The 22,832-nt window shown below is 61.3% G+C and overlaps 4 protein-coding genes across 4 annotated transcripts in view; all 4 read right to left on the reverse strand.

Annotated features, from left to right (window-relative positions):
- Window positions 1-1,074, reverse strand: part of CHLRE_05g234650v5 (uncharacterized protein) — a 1,339-nt gene extending 265 nt beyond the window's left edge. The window contains exons 1-3 of the mRNA XM_043062216.1: window positions 626-1,074; window positions 342-551; window positions 1-171 (exon numbers count right to left, since the gene is read on the reverse strand). The exon at window positions 1-171 is cut by the window's left edge and continues 265 nt beyond it. Coding sequence (XP_042924794.1) covers window positions 98-171; window positions 342-486 — 219 coding nt within the window. The 5' untranslated portion in view covers window positions 487-551; window positions 626-1,074 and the 3' untranslated portion in view covers window positions 1-97. The remainder of the gene's footprint in view (window positions 172-341; window positions 552-625) is intronic.
- A 77-nt stretch (window positions 1,075-1,151) lies between these two features.
- Window positions 1,152-14,354, reverse strand: CHLRE_05g234700v5 (uncharacterized protein). Its single transcript, XM_043062231.1, has 31 exons — window positions 14,262-14,354; window positions 13,914-14,128; window positions 13,638-13,720; window positions 13,109-13,407; window positions 12,419-12,883; window positions 12,086-12,268; window positions 11,776-11,947; window positions 11,530-11,638; window positions 11,019-11,124; window positions 10,610-10,741; window positions 10,082-10,438; window positions 9,768-9,923; window positions 8,728-9,577; window positions 8,466-8,548; window positions 7,945-8,334; window positions 7,619-7,735; window positions 7,097-7,411; window positions 6,756-6,923; window positions 6,205-6,567; window positions 5,916-6,087; window positions 5,597-5,785; window positions 5,232-5,473; window positions 4,864-5,048; window positions 4,483-4,660; window positions 4,149-4,370; window positions 3,845-4,006; window positions 3,526-3,708; window positions 3,212-3,371; window positions 2,818-3,052; window positions 2,428-2,638; window positions 1,152-2,180 (listed from the first exon to the last, which is right to left on the reverse strand). The coding sequence occupies exons 1-31, from the start codon at window positions 14,286-14,288 to the stop codon at window positions 1,989-1,991; spliced, it is 6,921 nt and encodes a 2,306-aa protein (XP_042924795.1). The 5' UTR covers window positions 14,289-14,354; the 3' UTR covers window positions 1,152-1,988.
- Window positions 14,355-14,408: 54 nt separating this feature from the next.
- CHLRE_05g234750v5 (uncharacterized protein) lies at window positions 14,409-16,497 on the reverse strand. The gene is made up of 4 exons (XM_001700584.2): window positions 15,858-16,497; window positions 15,437-15,607; window positions 15,144-15,233; window positions 14,409-15,013 (listed from the first exon to the last, which is right to left on the reverse strand). Exons 1-4 carry the CDS (start codon window positions 16,356-16,358, stop codon window positions 14,810-14,812), a joined length of 966 nt encoding a protein of 321 aa, XP_001700636.1. The 5' UTR covers window positions 16,359-16,497; the 3' UTR covers window positions 14,409-14,809.
- Window positions 16,498-16,773: 276 nt separating this feature from the next.
- CHLRE_05g234801v5 (uncharacterized protein) lies at window positions 16,774-22,794 on the reverse strand. The gene is made up of 18 exons (XM_043062232.1): window positions 22,053-22,794; window positions 21,632-21,980; window positions 21,373-21,491; window positions 21,123-21,216; window positions 20,791-20,912; window positions 20,545-20,572; window positions 20,350-20,419; window positions 20,145-20,170; window positions 19,907-19,985; window positions 19,700-19,794; window positions 19,511-19,543; window positions 19,311-19,397; window positions 19,017-19,116; window positions 18,774-18,821; window positions 18,536-18,586; window positions 18,238-18,324; window positions 17,865-17,925; window positions 16,774-17,678 (listed from the first exon to the last, which is right to left on the reverse strand). The coding sequence occupies exons 1-18, from the start codon at window positions 22,312-22,314 to the stop codon at window positions 17,596-17,598; spliced, it is 1,794 nt and encodes a 597-aa protein (XP_042924796.1). The 5' UTR covers window positions 22,315-22,794; the 3' UTR covers window positions 16,774-17,595.
- Window positions 22,795-22,832: the final 38 nt, after the last annotated feature.

Raw genomic sequence — 22,832 nt, forward strand, 5'->3', positions numbered from 1 at the left:
GTCCCATATGCACGGTTTGCCTAGTGCTCCAGGAGTATAACTTTAAAGTGGAGCACCGGCCGGGTGTAACGCACCAGAACGCTGACACGCTCTCGCGTCACCCGCGCCCCAGCACGTTCGATGGGTCAGGTGCCAGGGTGGATGAGGATACCGAACCAGCCACCGCTGCGGCTGGGGGGGAGGTTTGCAGCGTGGCAATGGCAACACGCCTAGCTTTAAGCTCGCAGCAGTGTCAGGCCGGCAGAGCCAGTGTGTACGCGGGTCCACAACCTGGTCCGCTATCGGCAGATGGCAGGGCGCGCAGTGCGACACATGCGCTGTAATAGTCGTGCCACACTTACCCTCCAGCACCAGCACGCCTGAGGGACGCGCCTCAATGACACGATAAATGTCCGGCCGCGCTGTCGCCTCTAAGCTAGTGCGAGCTGTGGTGTTCCTGTAGTACACGTAGTCACCTACTTCAAACCTACGTAGTACCGGGGACATGCCTCCAGTGCGCAACGCAGCGTAACGAAGCTTGTCGCGGTGCTGAGCCGTCAGCAAGTTACCGCCTGTGGGGTTTGTGTCTCTGTTACCTACACAAGCACACAAGGCAAATGCGTTTACGCAGCCCTGCTCAACGTACTGTGTGGCTTAGCTCCAGACTCCGGCCGGAGATGTCGCTATTCCCGTCGTAGGAGTTGATCAGACTCTCAAATATTACAACGAGACTAGGCTTGGTCTGTAATACGGGGCGCACGTTCGGGACGAGAGCCAAAAGACGAGCTGGTGGCTCTCTCCCACGCACTTGGCCTCGAGACGTCGCTGCCTCCATGCAGTACGACGCTCTTATCCAAACAGATCTTTCTATAGTCCGCGCATACAAGCGTGACTCCAAATCATGCAGGACGTAAATCTTATTGTCTTGTCTGCACGCTAATGATAAAGAGGAAATGCAAAGACCGGACCCAATGGTCGGTGTGACACGGCACGCACGCTCACACGCCAGGACACGACACAACTGTAGTATCTAGCGCCGTGGCGCTCAATAGCGCGACGTGCTGACAGGCGGTTGATTGGATGGGGCAACATCAGAGGATTGTAAGGCAGGAGAGGCTGACGGTGTCGAATGACCAGGCTGTTGAGACTGAAAGCAAGCTTTGTTGCACCATTCGGGTTCATTTCTCTGCTAAAATGAGTGCCTGAGACACATGCTGGGTGGCCTGGGCTCATGAGCGCCTCACTGAGCATTACATCATCATTCGCTTGCACATCCTGCCCTTCCACACATCACTTATGGGTCTGTCGAGCAGTCAATCTCACTAACGTTCACCAGTAAATAGTGCGTCCAAACGCCTCGACTTCCCAAACTAGACAATGCTGCCCTGCTCCAGCAGGTATACGGTAGTCATCACGGTCTCGTCAATAGTCACTGCCTATGCAGCCCCGATGCGCGCCTTCATCCACTCACGATAGTTGGTCTTCATGCACATGCATGATCACGCCGAGTTCACGAGTACTAGTCCGATACGTGCACCAGAAGGAGCGATACGAATCACGCGAGTCCTTGATCATTGGGCCTCCATCTGAATGCTCTAGCCTGAGAGCCTAGACAAGGGAGCGTTAGGAGTCTATCACAGTCAACGGCACCAGTCACGTCCTGCACACCCACCAAGCGTGGCAGCGATGGCATGCGCACGGGTCACAGACCTCCACGTACCAGCACCCTACGCACGCTGCAGCGCCTAAAACGAGAAATCACGTCTGCGTCAGTACCGTGAACGCCAGCAAACCTTGTTAAATACTTGCACCCTTGCTGTACACGGTGTGCAGCCCGTTGCTGTACACACCCACATGCTTGCTGCTCACCGCTTGCACCGCATCCACGTTCCGCAGCCTCACGCTGCTGCATTGCCTGCCGCTGCTCCTCACTGCTCTGCCGTGTCCTCTGTCGTCTTCGTTCCTTCCTCTCGTGCCCGTGGTGCATGTCGCGCCGCCTGACTGCCCGCTCATACCTCCACAATCTGCACAATAGCATTGTGGACGACGTCCATGGCGCTGCTGCCCGTCATGACGGCCACACGCTGTGGCTCGGGGCCGCACAGCCCGCGCGCCCGCGCGTCCGCCACCACGTCGGCGGCCAGGTCGCGCACGTCGCCGGCGGGTGCGCTCACAATGCCGTCCGACGCCAGGTAGCCGAACTGCAGGCCCAAGCACGTTTGCGGGAACCGCATGCACAAATGGGTGAGCAGCATCCGTCAGCACACTCTTCGGCATGCCACCTCTTATCATCTCCGCACTATAGCACCAGCCCCGTCCAGCACCAGGCCAGTACAACATCGGCACTCCATCTGGAGTCCCGTACCTGCACGCCAGCCTCGCCCCCTCACCGCCCTCACCCTCACCCTAACCGCCATCACCCTCACCACGCACCCCCCACGCACCCACCTGTCCAAAGCACAGCTCGCGCTGTGCCACCACGGGCGGCTGGCTGGACACGACCATGACGGGCACGGGCGGGCGGTATTTGGTCACGATGTTGGCTGCCTCGCCCGTGTCGCTCACCACCAGGCACAGCGCCAGCTTGCTGTCCATGCACGCCTGCGCCAGGGCCACCGCCGCCGCCTCGATGGTGTTGAAGGGCTTGGCGGAAAAGTCGCTGAGATGCGCAAGAACACACAGGCGCAATTATGAGTCAGGATATGGGCAAGGCTGCACAGCCGGCCTCAGCTGGTCGATGTGCTGACAAGCTGGCTCTGGCCTTTTAACCCTGCCCCGCTCAGCCCTTTTAACCCTGATCAGTATGCGGCCCAGATCTCGTCAGGGACGGATGCTCACCGGATGAAGGAGTGCATGGAGGCGTAGCTGGTGGCGTGCTCGGCGTTGCGCACGATGTTGACGGCGGTGGTGAACGAGTCGGCGGGGAAGGCGCCGCTGGACGTCTCGCTGCACAGCATCAGGCAGGATGCGCCGTCCAGCACAGCGTTCGCCACGTCCGTCATCTCGGCGCGCGTGGGGCGCGGGTTGGACACCATGGACTCCAGCATCTGGCGGGAGATGATGACCGGCTTGCCTGCGGTGCAAGTAAGGGGTTGGGGCAGTCAGGCAGGCAGGCAGGCGTCGTGTTGGGCAGCTACCACGGGGGCCCTGCCCGTCCTCCCGGCGCCCAGTGCGCTCCTCCGCTCCGCCCCTAGGAACCGCCCACACATGCGGCAGCCCGGCATCGACGTACCTGCCACGTTGGCCTTGGTGACCACTACGCTCTGCGCCAGCGCCACCTTCTCCGGCGTCACCACCATGCCCAGCTTGCCGCGCGCCAGGATCACTCCGTCCGCGGCGTCGATGATCTCGTCCAGGTTGCGGAGCCCGCCCTCGCTCTCAATCTTGGCAATCTGTGGTTGGAGGGATGGCGAGTGGCAGCGGGTTACGGACACAACGTAAATTAGAAGTTGACATTGTGAGGGCCCATCGGCTGTGGTACCCAGCGCCCGCCGGCAGAGAGCCGTGGAAAAGCACGTGTTTGGCTGCGCCCTCCGGCGCACGCACCAGCTTAATGCTTTCGCCGCCGTTGTCGTCCAGGAAGCTGCGGATGGCGTTGACGTCGTTGCGGCTGTTGACGCCCACCGCCACGAACTCGATGGCGTTGGGCAGCGCGAAGGCCATGAGCGCCTCCAGGTCGGCGGGCGCGGGGAAGGAGGAGTGGATGGTCACGCCCACCAGGTGCACCGGCTGCGAGGGAGCAGAGCGAGGTGCAGCGGCGGGAACAGGGTCAGCGGGCATGCCGGCGACAGTAGTAATGGGTCGCTGGTTTAGTAGCATTGGGCACTTAGCAATAGCAATTAGGGCATTCAGCCGTTGGCCGCACCTTGCGCGCGTACAAGAAGGCGTGGTTGAGCACCACCGCCTGCACGGGGCCGCCAGGCCGCACGCTGACCACCTCGAACGTGATGAGGCCGTCGTGCACGCGTATCAGGCCACCTGGCTTAACGCACTCGGCCAGGTCGGCTAATGACACGCCGATACGGACCTGCGACCGGGGCAATATCGATTACAGAGGTTTAGGGAGCGGTGAGTCCAGCACCCTGCACACACATCACAGGACGCTGCAAAGCCGCGCAACATGCTGCCAAACTGGCCGTGCTGCCAGCCCTTGATGCTCTTGGCCTCACCTTGTCGGCGACCTTGTAGCCCACGAAGTGGTTGGGCGAGGTATCGTCTGTGCCGTACAGCTCCACCTTGTCGCCCGCCTGCAGCTCGATCTTCTTGATCGGCTGCTTGGTGTCGTAGTCGATCAGATCCGAGGTGCGCAGCACGTTGCCGTCCAGGTCCAGCATCACGGCCACGGTGCGCCCCTCCGCCGCGCACACCGTGCGCAGCTTGTTTAGCATGGCCTGAGGCAGAGGGGCAGGGGTGGTGCGACAGGGAGATGCATCTAGAGGCAGGGCATAAGGGCATAACCCTTGTATTTTGCCCCACGTCAACGCATCCAAGCCCACAACGCACCTGGTGCGCCGCCATCTCGCCGTGCGCGAAGTTGAAGCGCGCGATGTTGGCTCCCCCGCGCACCAGCTGCCGCAGCACGTCCTCGCTGTTGCAGGAGGGGCCCATCGTGAAGCCCAGCTTGGTCTTACGCACGGGGCTGCTGCTGCTCACCAGCATGGGTAGGTCAATGGTGGTGGAGCTGCGAGGCGATGCGGGTGGCGGTGGACAGGGTATGGGTAAGTGAAAGGAGCACGTTTGGACATAAAGGCAACTTTGCCCTGTTACGATCAACCACATCAATTGGTCCATGCGTCAAGCTGCGCTCTCCAGCCACAGGCCCACCACGTGCACCGACAACAGGGCTCCTGGCCGGCAGGCGCAGGGCGCCAGCAGACCGCTCACCGCAGCGAGATGGTCTTGGCCACGAACTTGGGGTCCAGCGCCGAGGTGCTGAACGCCAGCGAGCCCAGCGCGTCAATGTTGAGCGCGCCGGGGGCGATGGTCACGAAGATCTGGCGCTCCGGCAGCGCCTCCGAAGCGTCAGCGCCCACGCCCTTGGCAACCATATTGCTCACCAGCACAATTACCTGAACATACAGGACGACACACATGCGTGGCGCCAGGCGCCGTCAGCAACAGCGCCCACGGGGCCATAGCATGTTTGAGCGCTCCGCACACGTGTGCATGCGCAGCAATTTGGCAGAGGCTTATGCGTGCCCATCGGCCAGCAATCAGGAAGCCTGGGACGTGCCACGGAAGCGCTGACACACCTCCTTGCCCGCCACGCACAGGCCGCGCTCCACGCCGTACGCCATGGCCTCGGACACGGCCTTGGGCATGGCGGCGACGTCCTTGATGGGCTCCGGCAGCAGCCGCGGGTAGCAGCCGAACAGCGAGGAGCAGTAGCGCGCAAGACCGGCGTTACTGGTGACCACCAGCACGGGGGCGCAGGGCCGGTACTTTGCGACCAGGCGCGCCACCTTGCCGCCCTCCGAGAACACCACAATCATGCCTGCACACGCGTGCACGTGAATGTGGTTTGGTAGAGGAGATTGGTGGCAGTGTCAATTGCCTGGAAGCCCCAGTATCTACGGAACATGGAATGCGTCTGGCTAGCGTCCCTAGCCTGCCGCACCTGGCCGGATGTCCACGGCGTTTTTGGCCAGCGATGAGCACATCGCCTCCACGGCCGAGACGGGCTTGGGCGTGAACTTGTGGGTGTAGTCAAAGGACTGGTAGAAGTTGACGCCGATCTCGGCAGAGCGGGCGATGCGCGCCATGGTCTCAACCGCCTGGCCGAAGTAGGCGCCGTTGGCGGACTCACCTGGGATATGGGCGGCGGCAGGGGGAAGATAGCAGGTTCTCAGTCGCGCTAGTAGGCAGGTTGGAAGCAGCATGCGAGCTGAAACCTGCCCTTGTCGGTGGCGGGAGAGAAGATTTCGACACCAGCTCACCTGAAAGCATGACCGCGTCCACGCCATCCCACACGGCGTTGGCCACGTCCGTCATCTCCGCGCGTGTGGGCACGGGGTTGGTGATCATAGACTCCATCATCTGGGTTGCGCAGATCACGAACTTGCCGGCGATGTTGGCCTTGGTGATGAGCATCTTCTGGGCCAGGGGAACCTGTGGGACGCACATGCAAACAGTGGGCAAAACCGTTCCGTTGCGCCATTTCCGTGCCCGCGACAAAGCCACAAAGAAGCATTCCACATTTCTGGCTGCTGTCCCAACACCACTCACCTTCTCCACAGGAATCTCCATGCCCAGGTCGCCGCGCGCCACCATCACACCGTCCGTCACTTCCAGAATCTCGTCGAAGTTCTTCAAACCCTCCGCGTTCTCAATCTTGGAGATGATCTTCACGTCCTTGCCGCCCGCGTCGTCCAGGATGCTGCGGATGTACAGCACGTCCTGCTGGCTCTGCACGAAAGAGGCCGCCACAAAGTCCATCTTGTGCTTGACGCAGAAGTTCTGTAGGTCGTCAATGTCCTTCTTGGTGAGCACCGGGATGTCCACCTTCACGCCCGGCAGGTTGCAATTCTTGCGCTGGCCCAGCTTCTTGGTGTTGAGCACAGTGCCGATCAACGTGGTGCCGTCCACAATCTATAACAGAAACGACATAAAGGGAGTTCGGACAGGGCGGGGTCAGTCTGCAGCATTCCAAGCCGTCCGTGGGCCTTTGTCGGCAGCAAGCTAGTGTGACAAAATACAGGTGCAAAAGTTAGAACCCCAGCGGTGGCAAGACCCAAACCCAAGGAGCGGTGGTATGCGCTGTGGCTCAGCAGGCTCACCTCGTCAACGACAATGCTGATGCTGCCGTCTGCCAGCAGGATGCGGTTGCCGGCCTTGACGCTGCTGCACAGCTTGCCGTATGACAGACCGATGTGGGTCTCACCAGTGGCGGCGTCCTTGTAGCCCTCCCACTTCACGTACTCATCGCCCACAGCGTGGATGGTCACCTGCGCACAGCCCGTTGCAGTGGCACAAGCGTTGGAGCCAAGGCAGCCGATAAGACACTGAGGGGCGCTGACGCCGCGCACAACCCGTTGCAGTGGCCCAAGCAGGCCGCACCGGTTTAGGGGCGCTGACGGCGCTGCTGACCCAAGCTTCCCCTTTGACTTCCTGTCCGCACCTTCTGGTTCGCCACCAGCTCAATGTCCTTGCCGTCCTTCAGCATGGCGGTGCGGATCTCCGGGCCCTTGGTGTCCAGCAGGCAGGCCGCATGGCTGTCCTTCTCCGCGCATACCTTGCGCCACCGCTGCAGCACGGAGAAGTGGCCCTCGTGGTCGCCGTGGCTAAAGTTGAGGCGCACGATGTTGCACCCCGCGTCCAGCAGCTTCCCCAGTCCCTCCTCGCTCCAGCAGGCCGGCCCGGCCGTGCAAATGATCTTCGTCTTGCGCACGATGAACTTCCACTTCTCCTCGTCCAGGATGGTGTCCAGGCCCACCTGCGACATAGGCCACAGACACGGCCATTGATACAACGGATACGTCAAGCCCTTGCGCCGTGCGTCTTGCAACATCTTTCAAAGAGGATGTGGAGGTGCGCTGACTGCCGGCGTTGCCATGCAGACATGCAATCCCTCGCTTCCGCCGGCATCCGGCCCGCCTCCCTATCTTAGTTCCAAGATGCAACCGCAAACCACCAATCGCACCTTGGTGGAGCGGTGAAACACCACCTTGTCGCCTGGGTAGCGCGTGTGTGCCACCTCGTTGATGGGCGCCTTGCCGTACACCATGGCGCGGGCCACCAGACGCTGGTCGTCGTAAATCTGTGCGGTTGCGTAGTTTCGGTTGCGGGTGAGTAAGAAATTGGTGAGATGCATCCAGTGAGGTTTTACTTCAGGAAGGGCAGATTCACGTGCACCCCTTGGCCAGGCCAGGTGACTCCCCGTTACGCGCGTGCCAAAGCCGGCCTACCCACCCGCCCGTCCGCAACCTTCCCCAACACTAGCGAGTGTGCGCCCAGCACCCAACGCACCATGGTCTCCGGCGAGGCCTTGCGGCGCTGCAGCACTACGATCTGGTCGCCGTCCGTCACATCCGCCAGGCCGAACGAGCGCGCCGCCGCCGCCGCCAGCTCCACCAGCTTGTTCAGCTCCACCGACTCGATGTCGGGCACCAGCACGCCCACCTGGCCGAACACCGACCTGCAGTGCCGCACCAGCTGCGCGTCCGGCGTGACCACCACCACCGGCATGGGCGGGCGGTACTTGGACACCAGCGCCACACCGCGGCCCGAGGTGGTGATGCACACCATGAGCTTGGCGTCCGTGTCGATGGCCGTCATGACGGCGCCACTGGCCACCGCCTCCGCGCCCCTCATGGGCTTGGGCGTGTGGTTGCGCAGGAAGCGGAAGCGCTTGTTCACCTGCGGTCCACGGCGTGAAAGGGCGCGTGAGCGTGGCATTGCGTACCCCGCGAACCGCGAGAGGCGCAAGGGGCAGCGCATGTAGGACTGGCGGGACACGCTGCGTTCGCGTACGCCAGGCGCGAGCTCACCTCAACCATCTGCTCCGCGTTGAGGCAGATGGCGGCCATGGTGGACACGGCGGCCTCGGGGAAGGAGCCGTTGGCGGTCTCGCCTGCAAAGTGTGTTTGCGCAGCACGCGGACGCAAACGGTTAGCAATGGAATGCACACATTGTGAGGCTTTCCCGCATGGGAGGCAGGGCACCAGAACCTGGCCTCAAACGAAAGCCAACTGCGCCTCGCAGTGGACGGGACGGGAGAAACCACAGACCACAGGGTGATGGCCGCCTTACCTGATAGCATGACGCAATCGGTGCCGTCCAGCACGGCGTTCGCCACATCCGTCATCTCCGCGCGCGTGGGGCGCGGGTTGCTGATCATGGACTCCAGCATTTGCGTAGCCGTGATGATGAACTTGCCGGCGATGTTGGCTTTGGTGATCATCATCTTCTGCGCCAGGGGCACCTTCTCCGCAGGAATCTCCATGCCCAGGTCGCCGCGGGCCACCATGATGCCGTCGCTCTCCCGCAAAATCTCGTCATAGTTGACCAGGCCCTCCGCGTTCTCAATCTTGGAGATGATCTTGACACGGTGGCCGCCGGCCTCATCCAGCACGCGGCGGATGAACTGCACATCGGCCGCGCTCTGCACGAAAGAGGCCGCCACGTAGTCCATCTCGTGCTTGGCGCAGAAGTTCTGCAGGTCGTCAATGTCCTTCTCGGTCAGGACCGGGATGTCCACCTTCACGCCCGGCAGGTTGCAGTTCTTGCGCTGGCCCAGCTTCTTGCTATTCAGCACCGTGCCGCGCAGCAGGTTAGCGCTGCAGACCTCCTCCACCACGATGCTGATGCTGCCGTCCGCCAGCAGGATCTTGTTGCCCTGCTGCACGCTGCTGCACAGCTTGCCGTACGACAGGCCGATGCGCGTCTCGCCGGTGGCCTCGTCCTTGTAGCCCTCCCACTTGACGTAATCTGCGCCCACGGCCTCGATGAAGATGGTCTGGCCGGCCACCAGCTCGATATCCTTGCCGTCCTTCAGCATGGCGGTGCGGATCTCCGGGCCCTTGGTGTCCAACAGGCAGCCCCAGTGCGGCGCTGAGGGCGCGCCCTTGGCGCTGAACTCCTCCTGCTTCGTCTTGCACACCTGCAGTTATGGCGCGTCAATTTGTTGGCGGTGGGGCTCGTGGGGGAGTTAGGATCTGGAGGGACAGGCACGAGGCTCGTAACCTGGCTGAACCATCACTCCCACACCACAGCCACCCCGCCTACCTGCCTGCAGTCCAGCACCCATGGCACCACAAAAACTATCTAGACCTGAGAGCTGGGCTGCGCACCTTGCGGAAGCGCTCCAGCACCTCGAAGTGGCCCTTGTGGTCGCCATGGCTGAAGTTGAGGCGGATAATGTCCATGCCCGCGTCCAGCAGCTTGCCCATGGTCTCCTCGCTCCAGCACGATGGGCCCATAGTGCAAATCACCTTGGTGCAGCGGCCCTGTCATGACAAACAACAGCCGCTTTGAGTGTGCACCTGCCGCGTGTTGGCTGCTTCAAGTTCCCGAGACTTCGACGCCCTCAACCTGCAAACAACAAGCTATTTCCCCTTGCGCGTTCCGTTTCTCTCCATCTCCCCTCCGGCTTCACAGCGCTCACGTTTTTGATGGGCGCCGTGATCAGTGGCAGGTTGGTCAGCGTGGTGCGCAGCGAGCGCACGCCAGGGCGCTGGATGGGCACGCCCGACGGCGTGTACAGCGTATTGCCGGTGCTCCAGCCGCGGCGCTTCAGGCCCGAGCCACCCGTCTTCACCACTGTCACCACCGGCTCCACGTCGGCGCTGCCGCTGTTGCGGCCGCGCGCCACGATGAGGCGGCAGTCGGGCGTGTGTTGCGCCACCAGGCCCAGGCTGCGCACCTTCTCCACCGCCTTCTCCGCCAGGTCCTGGGAGTCCAGCTCCAGCGACGCCAGGGCCAGCGGAACCTGGCCGAAGCTGACCGCCGCCTGGCGCAGCACCTGTCAGCAACCAACCCGGCCAAGCAGCAAAGGGCAAACGGGGCTCTCGGTTTGGTAGCTTAGAGCCGCAGACACATGCCGCAGCCTACAGCAGTGCGTCGACCCTTGACGTCTGCGCCCAAAACCACTGCTTGACATGTGGTCCCAGCCCTGCCTGCCGCCCGTACGCACCTGCTCGTTGGTGGAGGCCACCACCACCAGGCACGGCGGGCGGTACTTGGACACCAGATTGGCAGCGCGGCCGTCCGCCGTGAGCACCACGATGATGGTCAACGTGTTGTTGCGCGCCACGCGGCGGAACGCCTACACGTAGGGACGCGTCCGCGCAACGTGTGAGCACATGCCTGGCAGTTTGTACATCACGCAATTGCGCCTTTATCTCCATCACTTCATTGTTCGACATTCAGTCCAGCACCCCCCGCGTACGGCCTTGAAGTTAGGGCCGTTACCCTGAACCGTGCATGTCCCCCGTGTGCCTCAACCCGCACGCCCCCACGCCGCGCATCCAGGCAATGACCTGTTGATGCTGCGTCCCAGAAATACGCTCAGTGCACACGGCCTGCAGAGTTCCATTGCGCACCTCGGGCGTGGTGTCCTCTGTAAAGCCCACCGCCATGGACGCGACAGACGACATCATGCACTCGTCAGGCGTCATGGCAATCTCATTGCCCTTGGTGGCCCAGTACCTGCCGCGGTTGTGAAGGCGCAGGCGTCAGCTCTATCCCAGATGTCAGATTGTTCTGGTACCCACATGTGGGCCCTGGTAGGGTTGCAGCAGGTGGACGAATGCTGCATACCTGGCGGCAACTGCTGAGTGCGGAAACCCAGTTCAGGTGCCATACCCACGTGCCATACCCTGCCCCCCTCCAACCTCGCCCAGCCACGCCCAGCCACGCCCAGCCACCCAGGCCCTGCCAGTCGCCCGTGCTCGGCCGATCCATGCGCCCTGCTTGTAACCTCACACCCGAGCGGCACAGCATCATGGCTGTGAGCGCTGAGGCTCCTAACGACTTCGGTTTTAACTTGCGCCACCCCCGGCCCCGGCCTCCACATCCTCCTCCTCCAGACCTCTGTAAAACTCCCTGTCTCACCGGATGAAGCTGTACTGCGAGTAGTAGTCCACTCCCACCTCCGCGTTGGCCACGATGGCGGCCATGGTAGACACCGCGATGTCCGGGAAGTCGCCGTTCGCCGACTCGCCTGCACCAGGGCGATGCATGTGCAGGCGCGTAAGCCTCGCAATTTGGCGGGCAAGAGGCATGATAAATGTTGGAAGGAGGCCCGATGCAAGCAGACACCCGTAAGCATACACCCTTCGCGTCGGCAACGGTCAGCACCTGAAAGCATGACGCAATCCACGCCGTCGTACACGGCGTTCGCCACATCCGTCATCTCCGCACGCGTGGGCCGGGGGTTGCTGATCATGGACTCCAGCATCTGGGTCGCGCAGATGACAAACTTGCCGGCGATGTTGGCCTTGGTGATCATCATCTTCTGTGCCACTGGCACCTACAGAAGCCATTGGCCAGGGCGCACGTTTCAGAAGCGTGTGTACCGAGGATACCGCAGCCAAACCCATCGTGCCAGTTAGCGCTGCTTTGCAACGGCATACACAAGGAGCCCAGCCCGCGATCCAAGCCTGCGTACCTTCTCGGACGGAATCTCCATGCCCAGGTCGCCGCGGGCCACCATGATGCCGTCACTCTCCCGCAAAATCTCGTCGTAGTTCTTGAGGCCCTCCAGGTTCTCAATCTTGGAGATGATCTTCACGTGCTCCCCGCCTGGGGCCGCATCCAGGGTGCGGCGGATGAACTGCACGTCCGCCGCGCTCTGTGGGAAACACGTGGCGAACGGCAATGATTAGGGCGTGTGGTACGACTCATCAGCTCGTTTTGCCGGGCCCGGGCAACCTGCATCACATGACTCAACCCATCGGCAGGCCCTGTGACCTGCTGCACTCAAAATGAGCCCGGGACACACCTGCACGAACGAGGCCGCCACGAAGTCCATCTTGTGCTTCGCCGCAAACTGCTGCAGGTCGTCAATGTCCTTCTCGGTCAGGACCGGGATATCGACCTTCACGCCTGGCAGGTTGCAGTTTTTGCGTTGGCCCAGCTTCTTGCTGTTCATCACCGTGCCACGCAGGGTGCGCGCGGAAGTGATCTCGTCCACCCGAATGCTGATGCTCCCGTCCGCCAGCAGAATCTTGCTTCCCGGTTTCACGCTGCTGCACAGCTTGTCGTACGACAGGCCGATGTGAGTCTCGCCATTGGCGGCGTCCTTGTAGCCCTCCCACTTGGTGTACTCCGCCCCAACCGCCTCCACCACAATGCTCTGGCCAGCCTCCAGCTCAATGTCCTTGCCGTCCTTCAGCATGGCAGTGCGGATCTCCGGGCCCTTGGTGTCCAGCAGGCAGGCCGCGTAGCTGCCCTTTGCGGTGCACACCTGCACCCCACAGAGGAAACATACGTCAACTCAGAAGCTGTGGATGTATGCCCGGCGTGTGCGTGCGGGTGTGTCACGCGCCAGTCGAACCCGCATCGGCCCGCGTGGTTCCACGCAACCCCACGCTCGGCAGTGCATGCCCCTGGTGACCCGGATGCGATCCCCCCGGTGTGCTCCAAACCTCATGTTCCTGCTCACAACTACGCTAGCTGTTGCACCCCTCACCTTCCGGAACCGCTCCAGCACTGAGTAGTGCCCATCGTGGTCGCCGTGGCTAAAGTTGAAGCGGAGCACATTGCACCCCGCGTCCAGCAGCTTGCCCAGGCCCTCCTCGCTCCAGCAGGCCGGCCCGGCCGTGCAAATGATTTTGGTCTTACGCGCCAACTCCTCCTGGTCCTTCAGGATCATAGAGAGCGTCACGTTCGTGGCACGCTCCGAGTGCACGTCGGGCGTATCCTGCGGCGGCCGAATCTCCTCCGGCTCATACTCCGGGGCCCACTCGCGCTGAAGTTTCGCCTTGACAGCTGCGAAAATAAAATGTATTGGAATGAGCTGTCAGTTCAGTCGTCGAGGCGCTGCTCAACAGGCCCCATGGGCCTGGCCGTGCTTACCCACGCTGGCACGCCCCTACCGCTAATCCCCATCCCTCGCGCTGGCTGCGCTCGCGCTGATGCGCACCAGCCTACTGGCATGCATTCGCACTATGTAGCCTCCCAAAAGAAGCACGAGCGGAGGTATCCCAGGAGCCACGCGCCTGTGATGGTCTGCTCCTCCACAGACATCGCCGCGGGGTGCATGGAGGACGTCTTGGCTAGGGACGCCTGGGTTTTCGGTTTCCTGTTGGCCCGCGTGGCACAAGGATACAGGTCAAATATATGCGCCCAGCTGGTGGGAAAACTATGCAAGGAGGGTTTTGCGGCGCGGTAATGGTCTCCCTTGCAAATGCCCAAAGCGCGCCTATGCCTCGACAAGTAGTCGCAAGTAGGAACGCAGGAGGTCTTTGGAGCATCTATACACATTACGCACCCACCTGACCGATCTATCGTCGAACGCCAAGCTTTGTGACTGTGACTTCGATGGCGACGTGGGCTGCACCGCCTCCTGCTTTGTTGCTGCGGGCTTCTCAGGCGCTTCCTTGTCACGCGGGGTGTGCCCATTTTCAGGGGTGGCATTTCCGCTTTTGCCGCTTCCCGATTTTGTGATTGCTCCCGGCGCGCCCTGGGCAATAGGGGCGGACCCCGGATTCTGCATCACGTTAAGTGCAAAGCAAGCAACATGATCGGAACACGAGCCTTGTCTGAATTTGATGCCACCCTCCGCAAGTCTTGGCACGCCGCTGTCGGTGCGGGCAGCCCTAAGCAACGAACGCCCTACATACCGCGTGCATAGAAGAGCCGCAACCCATCGTATCGAGGCGAGCCTTTAACTGCCCGTCAGGGCGCTCTTAAGATGTTCACGTTCAGCAGCTCACGGTTCTCATAAACGTCCCTATGTGCCACCCTAAACAATGTTGTGTGATTGAGATAACGGAGTCGGCTTATGCAAAGAAACCGACCTGCACTTCCTTCGATCGTCGGGCGCCTGGCGCATGGACTCCCCTGCGCGTGAGGTCGTCATCCCCCCACTTGCATTGGATCCCCGTGAGTACTCGTGCTGGCAAAATTCCTACACCCACAGAAGTATTTGCTGTATACATCCAGTTTCCTGTCCCACCACGGTATCCAACGCTTACATGTGCGCACGGCCAGTGCCGCGTCACCATCGCATATCCAGTTATGTCAGTGCCGGCCCAGTCCCCATCCACCATGCACTCTAGTCCTAACGAAGCTAGCCCGTTACACCTCACCTCCAATCAGGTGCGCAAGCTATGCCTGCATCAGTCCAATCGCCTGCCCCACTGGCAACCACCTTATGTTCACTCGCCGCCTACTTGGGCGCCTCCGCCTTGGGGCGCAGCAGCAGGTAGATTGCGGGCCCTATGACAGGCAGGAAGGACAGCACCGGCAGCAGCGTCCCTCGCTGCTCCCACTTCCGGCCCACCGCGTCGTTCTCCATCCAGAAGGGAGCCAGCGCCGTGAGCGTGGCGAAGTCCACCGTGGTCACGTGCACCAGCCGCGACTCATCAAACAGCTGCGCAGAGCAGAGGCGGCAAATGTCAGGCGCGGGTGGTCGTATGCCGGCATCCGGTATACATATCATTAAGCAGCCGCAAATGCAAGTAGATTGAACCAATGGCATAATCGCACCCGCGCATACACACCTTGAAGTACTCGGCCCAGGCCGGGCCGCCCGCCGTCACCGCCATGCCGATGTAGTACACCCCGCCCGCCAGCAGAAGCGCCGGCATGATCTGGCATTAGCGCAAGGAACAACGCCACAGCTTGTTCACACAGGGGTCGTTCACGGTTTTGTGACATGCCCAACAGCTGCACCACCCACAGTAGCATGTGCTCAGGCGCGAATGCAGCATGCCAAACTAGGATGTGCATCTGCACCTGGCCATCACGCTTCGCATCCGTGCGCGTTCCGTTACAACCCAGTCAGTCCTCTCACCGGCGTCTCCGCGCCCCGCAGGAACAGCCGGTTCCAGCCGGTCAGCTCCGAGGAGGGCGGCGGCAGCGGGTTGGCGTCAGGGTTGGAGTAGGGCCGCCACAGCGCCATGTAAGGCAGCAGCGCAAAGGCGCCCAAGAAAAAGGATAGCGTCACGAAGGGCCACGCGGGGACCTGGACAGGCGAGTATGTGAGGCGGAGAGGGGTGTCCAATTACTATCGGGAGGCGGGCGTTGGCGAAGCAGGCATGGTAAGGCTTCCCTGGATACCCCTTTCCTATCTTGATGGTTCTGTCTAGCTCAGACTCACAGGCATGTGCTTACGGGCCACGATCAACCCATCCCCCAGGCCGCACTCCTACCCCCACCCCAGCTGCAACCGCGGCCGCTGCCCCGGACCCAGCCCTAGCAACCGGCTGCCGCACCTTGTTCTCGCTGCGGCCGGCCGGCACCAGCAGCGACGCGTAGATGGCCGGGTAGATGCCCATGATGTTGAATAAGCCCACAAAGACGGGGTCCACTACGTAGCCATCCTTCTGCCCAATGCCCAGAATGCGCTCGATGAAGATTTGGTCGCGGTACGGCGTCTGGTTGGGCGCCAGAAAGAAGGCGTAGCCCAACAGCCCAATCCACAGCGCCGCAATGCCGATGGAGAAGAGCAGCTGCCCGTTGTCGCCCTGCTGCTGAGCTGGGGTCGAAGACGGGCTCAACCCAGGCTTCTCAGGAGTGGCGTGTGGCACTACCGTGCGCCGCAGAACCGGACATGCGGCCTGGCCTGAAACACGCTGTGAAGCTGTCAGGGACGATGATGCTAGTCCATGTGACAGGTGACGGCCAGGCAGCGCGTGGAGTGACGAGCTGGCGACGCTAGTAGCGCTTCTCCTGGCGGAGGATGCGCCGATCGAAACTTGGCGTGCTTGCAACATTTACTAGTTTTAATTTGGTATACGCAAGAAACTGGGTCAAGCAAAGTGATATTGAGAAGGCTAGCCCGAATCAAACACGAGCTTGTGAAGTAGGAATTGCAATTGCAAGCAGGAAAAGCACAGCGGGATGTCTGGTAAGGGGAAACCACTGAAGCGCAACGAACCGAAAGTAAAATGCAATCAGGATTCATGTGGAGAGACTTGGGCGAAAGGCCCATTCGCCGCGGCCTCATCCACACCCTCCTCTGTCCCCAACCAACAGGCCTTGCCACGAGTTGGTGCCTGCTCGGCTACTCCTTGTCGACCCATGCTATTCTTGACTCCTTTGTATCGCGGACACTGGACACTTGTCTGCTCATCTTTGCCCTGATAAAGCATGTACGAAAGCTGACCAAGGGACTTACGGAGGCAAGGTGCGAGAACGATTAAAGGGACCATCCAGGTGCTGCGACCGATGCCAGGGGCGTAGGGGATCAACAGACATGTAACACAGGGACACCGCGGGATATCCTGCTCGGCTTTCCTGAGGGCCGCTCGGGGATGGCGGGAGCTGGCAGGAGCCTTCTGCCTGCGTACGGTAGTCCAGAGCCTAGGGCACGCCACCCTTAACACCATGACATAACCCACGCTCGCATGCCAAAACGCCCGCAAATTTAAACCCCTGTTTCTCCCAAAAGGAACACGCACAGCCGCTACAATTTGTCCATACGCCCTCACCAGCTTCCCACCACGGCTCTCCACGAGGCCTGCCCACACAGACACAGACAGTCCGTCGGGTAGGGCCAGGGCCTACCCAGATTACCAACCAGGAACCGACCTCGGAGCTTCACGAACGCACCGCCTGCCCACACGGCCCACTGGAGTCCGCCGCGTCCCCAAGCATGCCGCGCCGTGCCGCCGTGCGCTCTTCCTAAATTGCGTCCGCATTTCCGCAACCCAACTGGCGTATGCTGTCTAGCTAGCGTACGGTCGGATCACTCACACTGTTGAACGCTCCAGTAGCAGGATGCAGTCGGACTCTGCTGTTCAACGTGCCTTCCGGCACTTCTGGCACCGTTTGTGGGGGGAGGGGGGAGGCGCTGCAACAACAGCAAACATCACGACCCCGTATCACGATGCCGCCCTAGATACCTCCGGTATCCAAACAGTGAATCATCACGGCCCCGCTGCACCACTAGTTCCCGTGACGAGGCGCTGTAGCATGGTGCCGCTTCGAGCCCGAGCGCCGCTGTGTCTGTCACGATGAGGAAAAGGCCGTTGCCAACGTCTGGGTGATGATGGGGTACACGGTCTTGCTAGCGCCCGTGTCCCAGATGAAGTCTGTAGCAGCGAACGGGACAGTGGCATGTGCGGCACAGCACGTGGGCACAGCACACAGGGTTGATTTGCTGCATAGCCCCCACGGCCCAACCCAAGGTTGAACGCAATCTGCACCTGGCTCTGTCAGCTCCCCAACCCCGTATGCATGATGGCGATTCAAGCAACTGACGATGCCCCGTGACTCACCCATGTGCGAGTAGTCTGCCACCTTGTGCTCCCCCTTGATGGCATCACGCAGGTTGCGGACCTGCCAAGAGGGTAGGGTTTAGACACGCAGTAGCGGCAGCGAGTGCCATGCGTGAGGTGCTACTAATCACGCCATTCGATGTAAGAAGAGAAGCCCAGTCACCTAGATTCCTAGACCGTACTGCTGCTCAGCCCTGTACCACAGCCTTTGCTGCCTGCTCTGCACACAAAACCATTCACGCGTCGTGCAAAGCGTATGACTGGGAGGTGCATGCAGTTCGTTGCAAAGGCAAAAGTCCAGAAAGGGTATGTTTCCGAAACCCATGTAAAGCCCAGAGCGGTTGCGGCTGCCAGCGGGACCCCGCGCCCCCACCTGCATGGCTACGTCCTCAGGCGCCGCCAGAACGTCCGCAGTGCCACTTAACATCACCACCGGCGCCTTCACCTTGCTCAGGTCATACTGCGGACAGTGGAGGACGGGAACGGGGGTTCAAGGACGCAAACTGGCAAAAGAGTGTGAGGCGCCAACGTTATCATGACATGTGAAAGCAACGCTGCATCGTGGCGGCTGTAACATGAGCGTGCGTTCATATGGCTGGCTGTAGCACACGTGGCGCTCAAGTGCAGCACGCCGTACATATGCGGTGTGTGATTGCTAAGGTCATCCCTACTTCTGAACCGTAGTTATTTCGGAAGAAGCGGGGCTTGGGCTCGTTGTAGATCTGCAGCATTCAACCGGGCATGGAATTCTGCTTGTCGGGATGTCGTATGTCGGAAGAATTGGTAGTGTGTGCGGTATGTGTGTGCGCCATGTGCGAATGCATCAACCCCGAGGCCCGAGACCAGTGCTGAGCACAGGGCGGAATGGGATTCACATGTCACCAACACCGCTGGCGGCCTGCACCTCACCTCACTCCACTGCAACGCGTTGCCGAGAGATGTAGAAGAGGGCCAGATCTGCGGCTCGCAGGGAATTAACGCAAGCATTGCACACATGACATATCACGATACTGCCAACCGTTGCCCGAGCTGGCTGTGTGATTTGCATCAGATCCTCACCGTCAAGTTGGCAGGTTGAAACGTGCGCAACCTCCCGGGTCCTTGGCTTCCCGGTCTTGCGTCCCGAGACAAACTACTCCCCCTCCGCCTCACCTGCCAGTAGCGCCTGTACTGCGCGGCGCTGATGCGGCGTGACGCCCCAAAGATGCCTTCCATGGTGGTCAGGCAGCTCAGCATGGTGCCCGGCATCTGGCTGCAGTTGGGTGTCACAGGCCGTGTAGATGTTCAGCGTTAGGTTGAGTCGCGTGCGTGCCGGTTGCGCAATCGCTGGTAGCTTGCACGTGAGTCACGCCACGTTCAAGGGTTATGTCAAATGCAGCTATGCGCGTGCTGCAGAAGTCATATGTTCGGAATCCTCTTTCACAATCCTTCTTGGCTTCCACCCACCATGCGCCGTTGAGAAAGGTCTGCTGCATCTCGGCACTCATGTAGATGAGCTCTTGCGGCGGCAGCAAGTTCATCATCGCCGACGTGCTGGAGAGCAGCAGCAGGAGACATTTGTGTTACGTTTGGAACACAGGGCGCATGGCAGGAGTGGGGTGACCATGGAGATACCGGACGCTCATGCGCCCCACACACGTCCTTACTTGGCTTGCCGGCAGAAGGAGCTCAGGATCACACTGCAATCAAAAGGGGTTGTACGAAGAGAGCGCTTGATCACATTTGGAAAAAAAACCGACACAGGCAACCGCACACACAGCAGCTGCATCTGAGTTTGCGGGCAACAGCAAGCGGTCGCGGTCGCATGCCTCCGAAACGAGCACCCGCCCACACACCTCTTCATCAGCCGTACGTAGGCGCATGGCCCCATAGCTACCAGCACCGCCACGCTCTCGCTGAGCCACGGGTCCACTGCCAGGGCCATGAGGGCCTGTGGCCAAGCAGACGCCGTTGACGGACAAGGGCGGCTTGAAGGCAACGGGAACCGGAAGTCATATGTCCGAATTCAACGTCACAGGCTCTCATGCTGCGGGCCCACTCACCAGCGTTGCGCCCTGGCTGTGTCCCACCACGCCAATCTTCTTGACTCCCGTCTGGTCCTGCACGTATTTAAGTGTCTCCCTGTGGACCGAGACACGCACAGACAGGAAGGAGGTGGTAAGTGAAAGGGGCATGCGCAGCAACATACCGTACGTACTGCACCCCGATGCCCCAAACCATGTTGGTGCAACCCCTCACGTCTTGCGCCAGCTTGCCCACTCAAAACGTTGGCACAGTTACCTGAAGTCAATGAGCGCCATCTCGTCCTGCGGACAAGAGTAGCCAATACAAGTCAGGGGCACTTCAGCACGGCCGCACAATCGGATTTGTTTGGCCTTGGGGCCGTAAGGGGGCCGTCGACAACCGAGCGCTCACACAAAGGCATGGAGTAGGAGCGTTGCCTGTGCTGCCAGCTGCAAGGTCAGCAGGCGAGTGAGCGACTCACCACGGCGAAGTTCCAGAACCGGGGTTGCGTGTCACGTAGGAACGTGTGTGACCGGCTGAACGTGTTACCCCTGTATCCGCATTGGAAATGATAGCTAACTTGTAACAGATAGTGCAACGCAGTGCGGGATACAGACGCAACGCCTGCACCGGGCATTTGCACATCCGCTATGCTGCCTGACGAGTCACGCCGTACCGGGTATTCATCATCCACACGTCGTACCCTGCATGGCGAAGCGGCGGGCAATCAATCAGTGGTGTTCCATGCGAATAGCGTGCCAGTGCGTCGCAACATTGTTTCCTGGATTAAAGGCCCTATGCCCTATTTCCAGTGGCCATTGCTTCGTGTCGTTCACATTCCTTACCTCGCCCTCACCCATGGCCCCCTCCCCGCTCTGTGCTTCGCTACTCCCCCCGTCGCCTGCCGCACCCAGCGTCTCACCCTGATCCGCCAGAATGAACGCGAGGCTCTCCGCCGGGCTGTTGAGCACCCAGCAGGTGGAGACCAGGCTAATGCCATGGATCAGCAGCACGGGCGGCCGCACATTGCCGGTGGGGCCGGACCTGCAAGCGAGGGAAGGGACGCCGTAACTCAGGCCCGAGGAGGAGGAGGGAGCGGAGGGAGCAGCGGTATCTGCATACATGAGTCTCCTGTAGCTGCACTGCTGCTACTGCCAGTCATGCGCACTTTGGCTTAAGCGTTATGAGGGCGGGGGAAGGAAAGAGACCACATGGCGTGCAGGTAGTTGTGTGCGCGGCGCGGCTCGCGCCTACCTGCCGTAGGGTATGCGGAAGGTGCCCAGCTTGTAGCCGTCGTTGGTGATGACCACGTGCTGTTCCAGGGGGTAGCCCTTGGGAACCACCATGCCTGCAGGCATGCAGACAAGGTGGTGGTGTGTGGTGATGGCGGTGTGTGTAGGAGAGGCTGGAGTATGGTAGCCCGGATAGGGCGCTGTTTGTGCCATAGCATGAGCGCACGAGACCGAGAGATGCATAGGAAAGCCGGAGCTCGCAGGCTTCGCACCCGCCATGTCGTCAATCTTGAGCCCGTACGACGACACCGCCGCCGAGCTGCCCGGAGGCAGGTCCGCCAGCAGGCCCGTCACGTTGCCTGCCATCAGCGGCGACATTAGGTCCGTGTCGCTGTGATGCGGGTAGGCAAGCGGTTTGGAGGTTGGAGTCGGTCAGAGGCCAGGCTAGCCTGCCAGAGCGAGCAGGATGGACAGGCGTGGCAGCGGACCTACACAGGGCACGCACCGGGGCACGCACGAGGAAATGCGCACCTGGTGGTACCGTTGGCATTGGCGTTTGCATCAGCCCCGGGCGGACTCGCACTCTGCTTCATGCTGTCTCCGAGCTCGGGCGAGCTGGCTGCCCCAGACAGCGTGCCACCGTCGGATACGAGGATGGTGATTTTGGGTGGCGGAGGCGGAGAAGGAGGCGGTGGAGGTGGCACGGGAGGTGGAGGCGGAGGCGGAAGCGGCGCCGGTGCTGCCGCGGGCGCAACGGCCGCAGCAAACGCCGGCTCTGAGCTGGCAGCTTCGGCCGGAACTGGGGTGGCAGCTGGATCTGGGGCCGCAAGCCAAGGGTCGGGTGCGCTGCCAGATGGCGCTGGCACCGACGGTGGCTGGGCTGCGGGCAGAGGCGAAGGCGATGGGCTGCTGGGGGCGACGGCAAGGAAAATGCGGTGCCAAAAGTTCTCGCCTGCATTCGTGCTGGCGGCGGCATTCTCCGCTCCGCTCAGCCGCCGGGACTCCACTCGCAAACAGCCCGCCGCCAGCAGAGTTACAAGGAATACCAGCGGCAGCATGCGCACCCAGCTGCCACCGCCGTTGATTATGGCGCCAGGCAACGCGCCGATCGCGCCGTTCGCGACGCCCCTAACACGCCGGCGCATTGCTGCTGCTGATGAAAGTGCGCCACGGCCTCCGTGGCCGCAGCCCCCGCGCCGTTGGTGTGCCGGCATTGATGTTCTCTGGGATTAAGGCGACGCTGAAGCAAGTCGGTTAATGGTTCACCCACGCCAACCAGAGAACCGGGGCCATTGGGCGCTATGGTGCCTGCCTTTCGTCGACAGCCCGGACTCTGACAGCTGACAGCTGAAAGTGACAGCGCTTTCCCCCCTTTAGGTCGCTGCTATGCCGCCGTTGGCCTTTGTCTCGCGTGCATGCGCCCGTGAAGGTTCGGTGGCGAGCACATTGCAGAGTCGTCGCGAGGTGAAGGGGTGTCGCTTGATGCATGCCATCGACCCAGGGACCTTCCGCCAAGGACTTCAAGGCGCCCGCAGCGACTACAGCTGCTCCCTGTGGTCCCACTGCGGGTGACGCACGATGTCCTACGCCATTTCTTGTATGCGTGGGCAGTAAATAGGCGCCAATAGGCCTGGAAGCTCTGTTGCTGAAGCGACACATTGCCGATGGCTTGCGAGCGTGCACACATTAATAAGACCGCGTGAGCGAAGAGCAGCAACACAGTTTCAGTACG

This window comes from Chlamydomonas reinhardtii, chromosome 5, assembly GCF_000002595.2.
Source record: "Chlamydomonas reinhardtii strain CC-503 cw92 mt+ chromosome 5, whole genome shotgun sequence".
Lineage (NCBI taxonomy): Eukaryota > Viridiplantae > Chlorophyta > Chlorophyceae > Chlamydomonadales > Chlamydomonadaceae > Chlamydomonas > Chlamydomonas reinhardtii.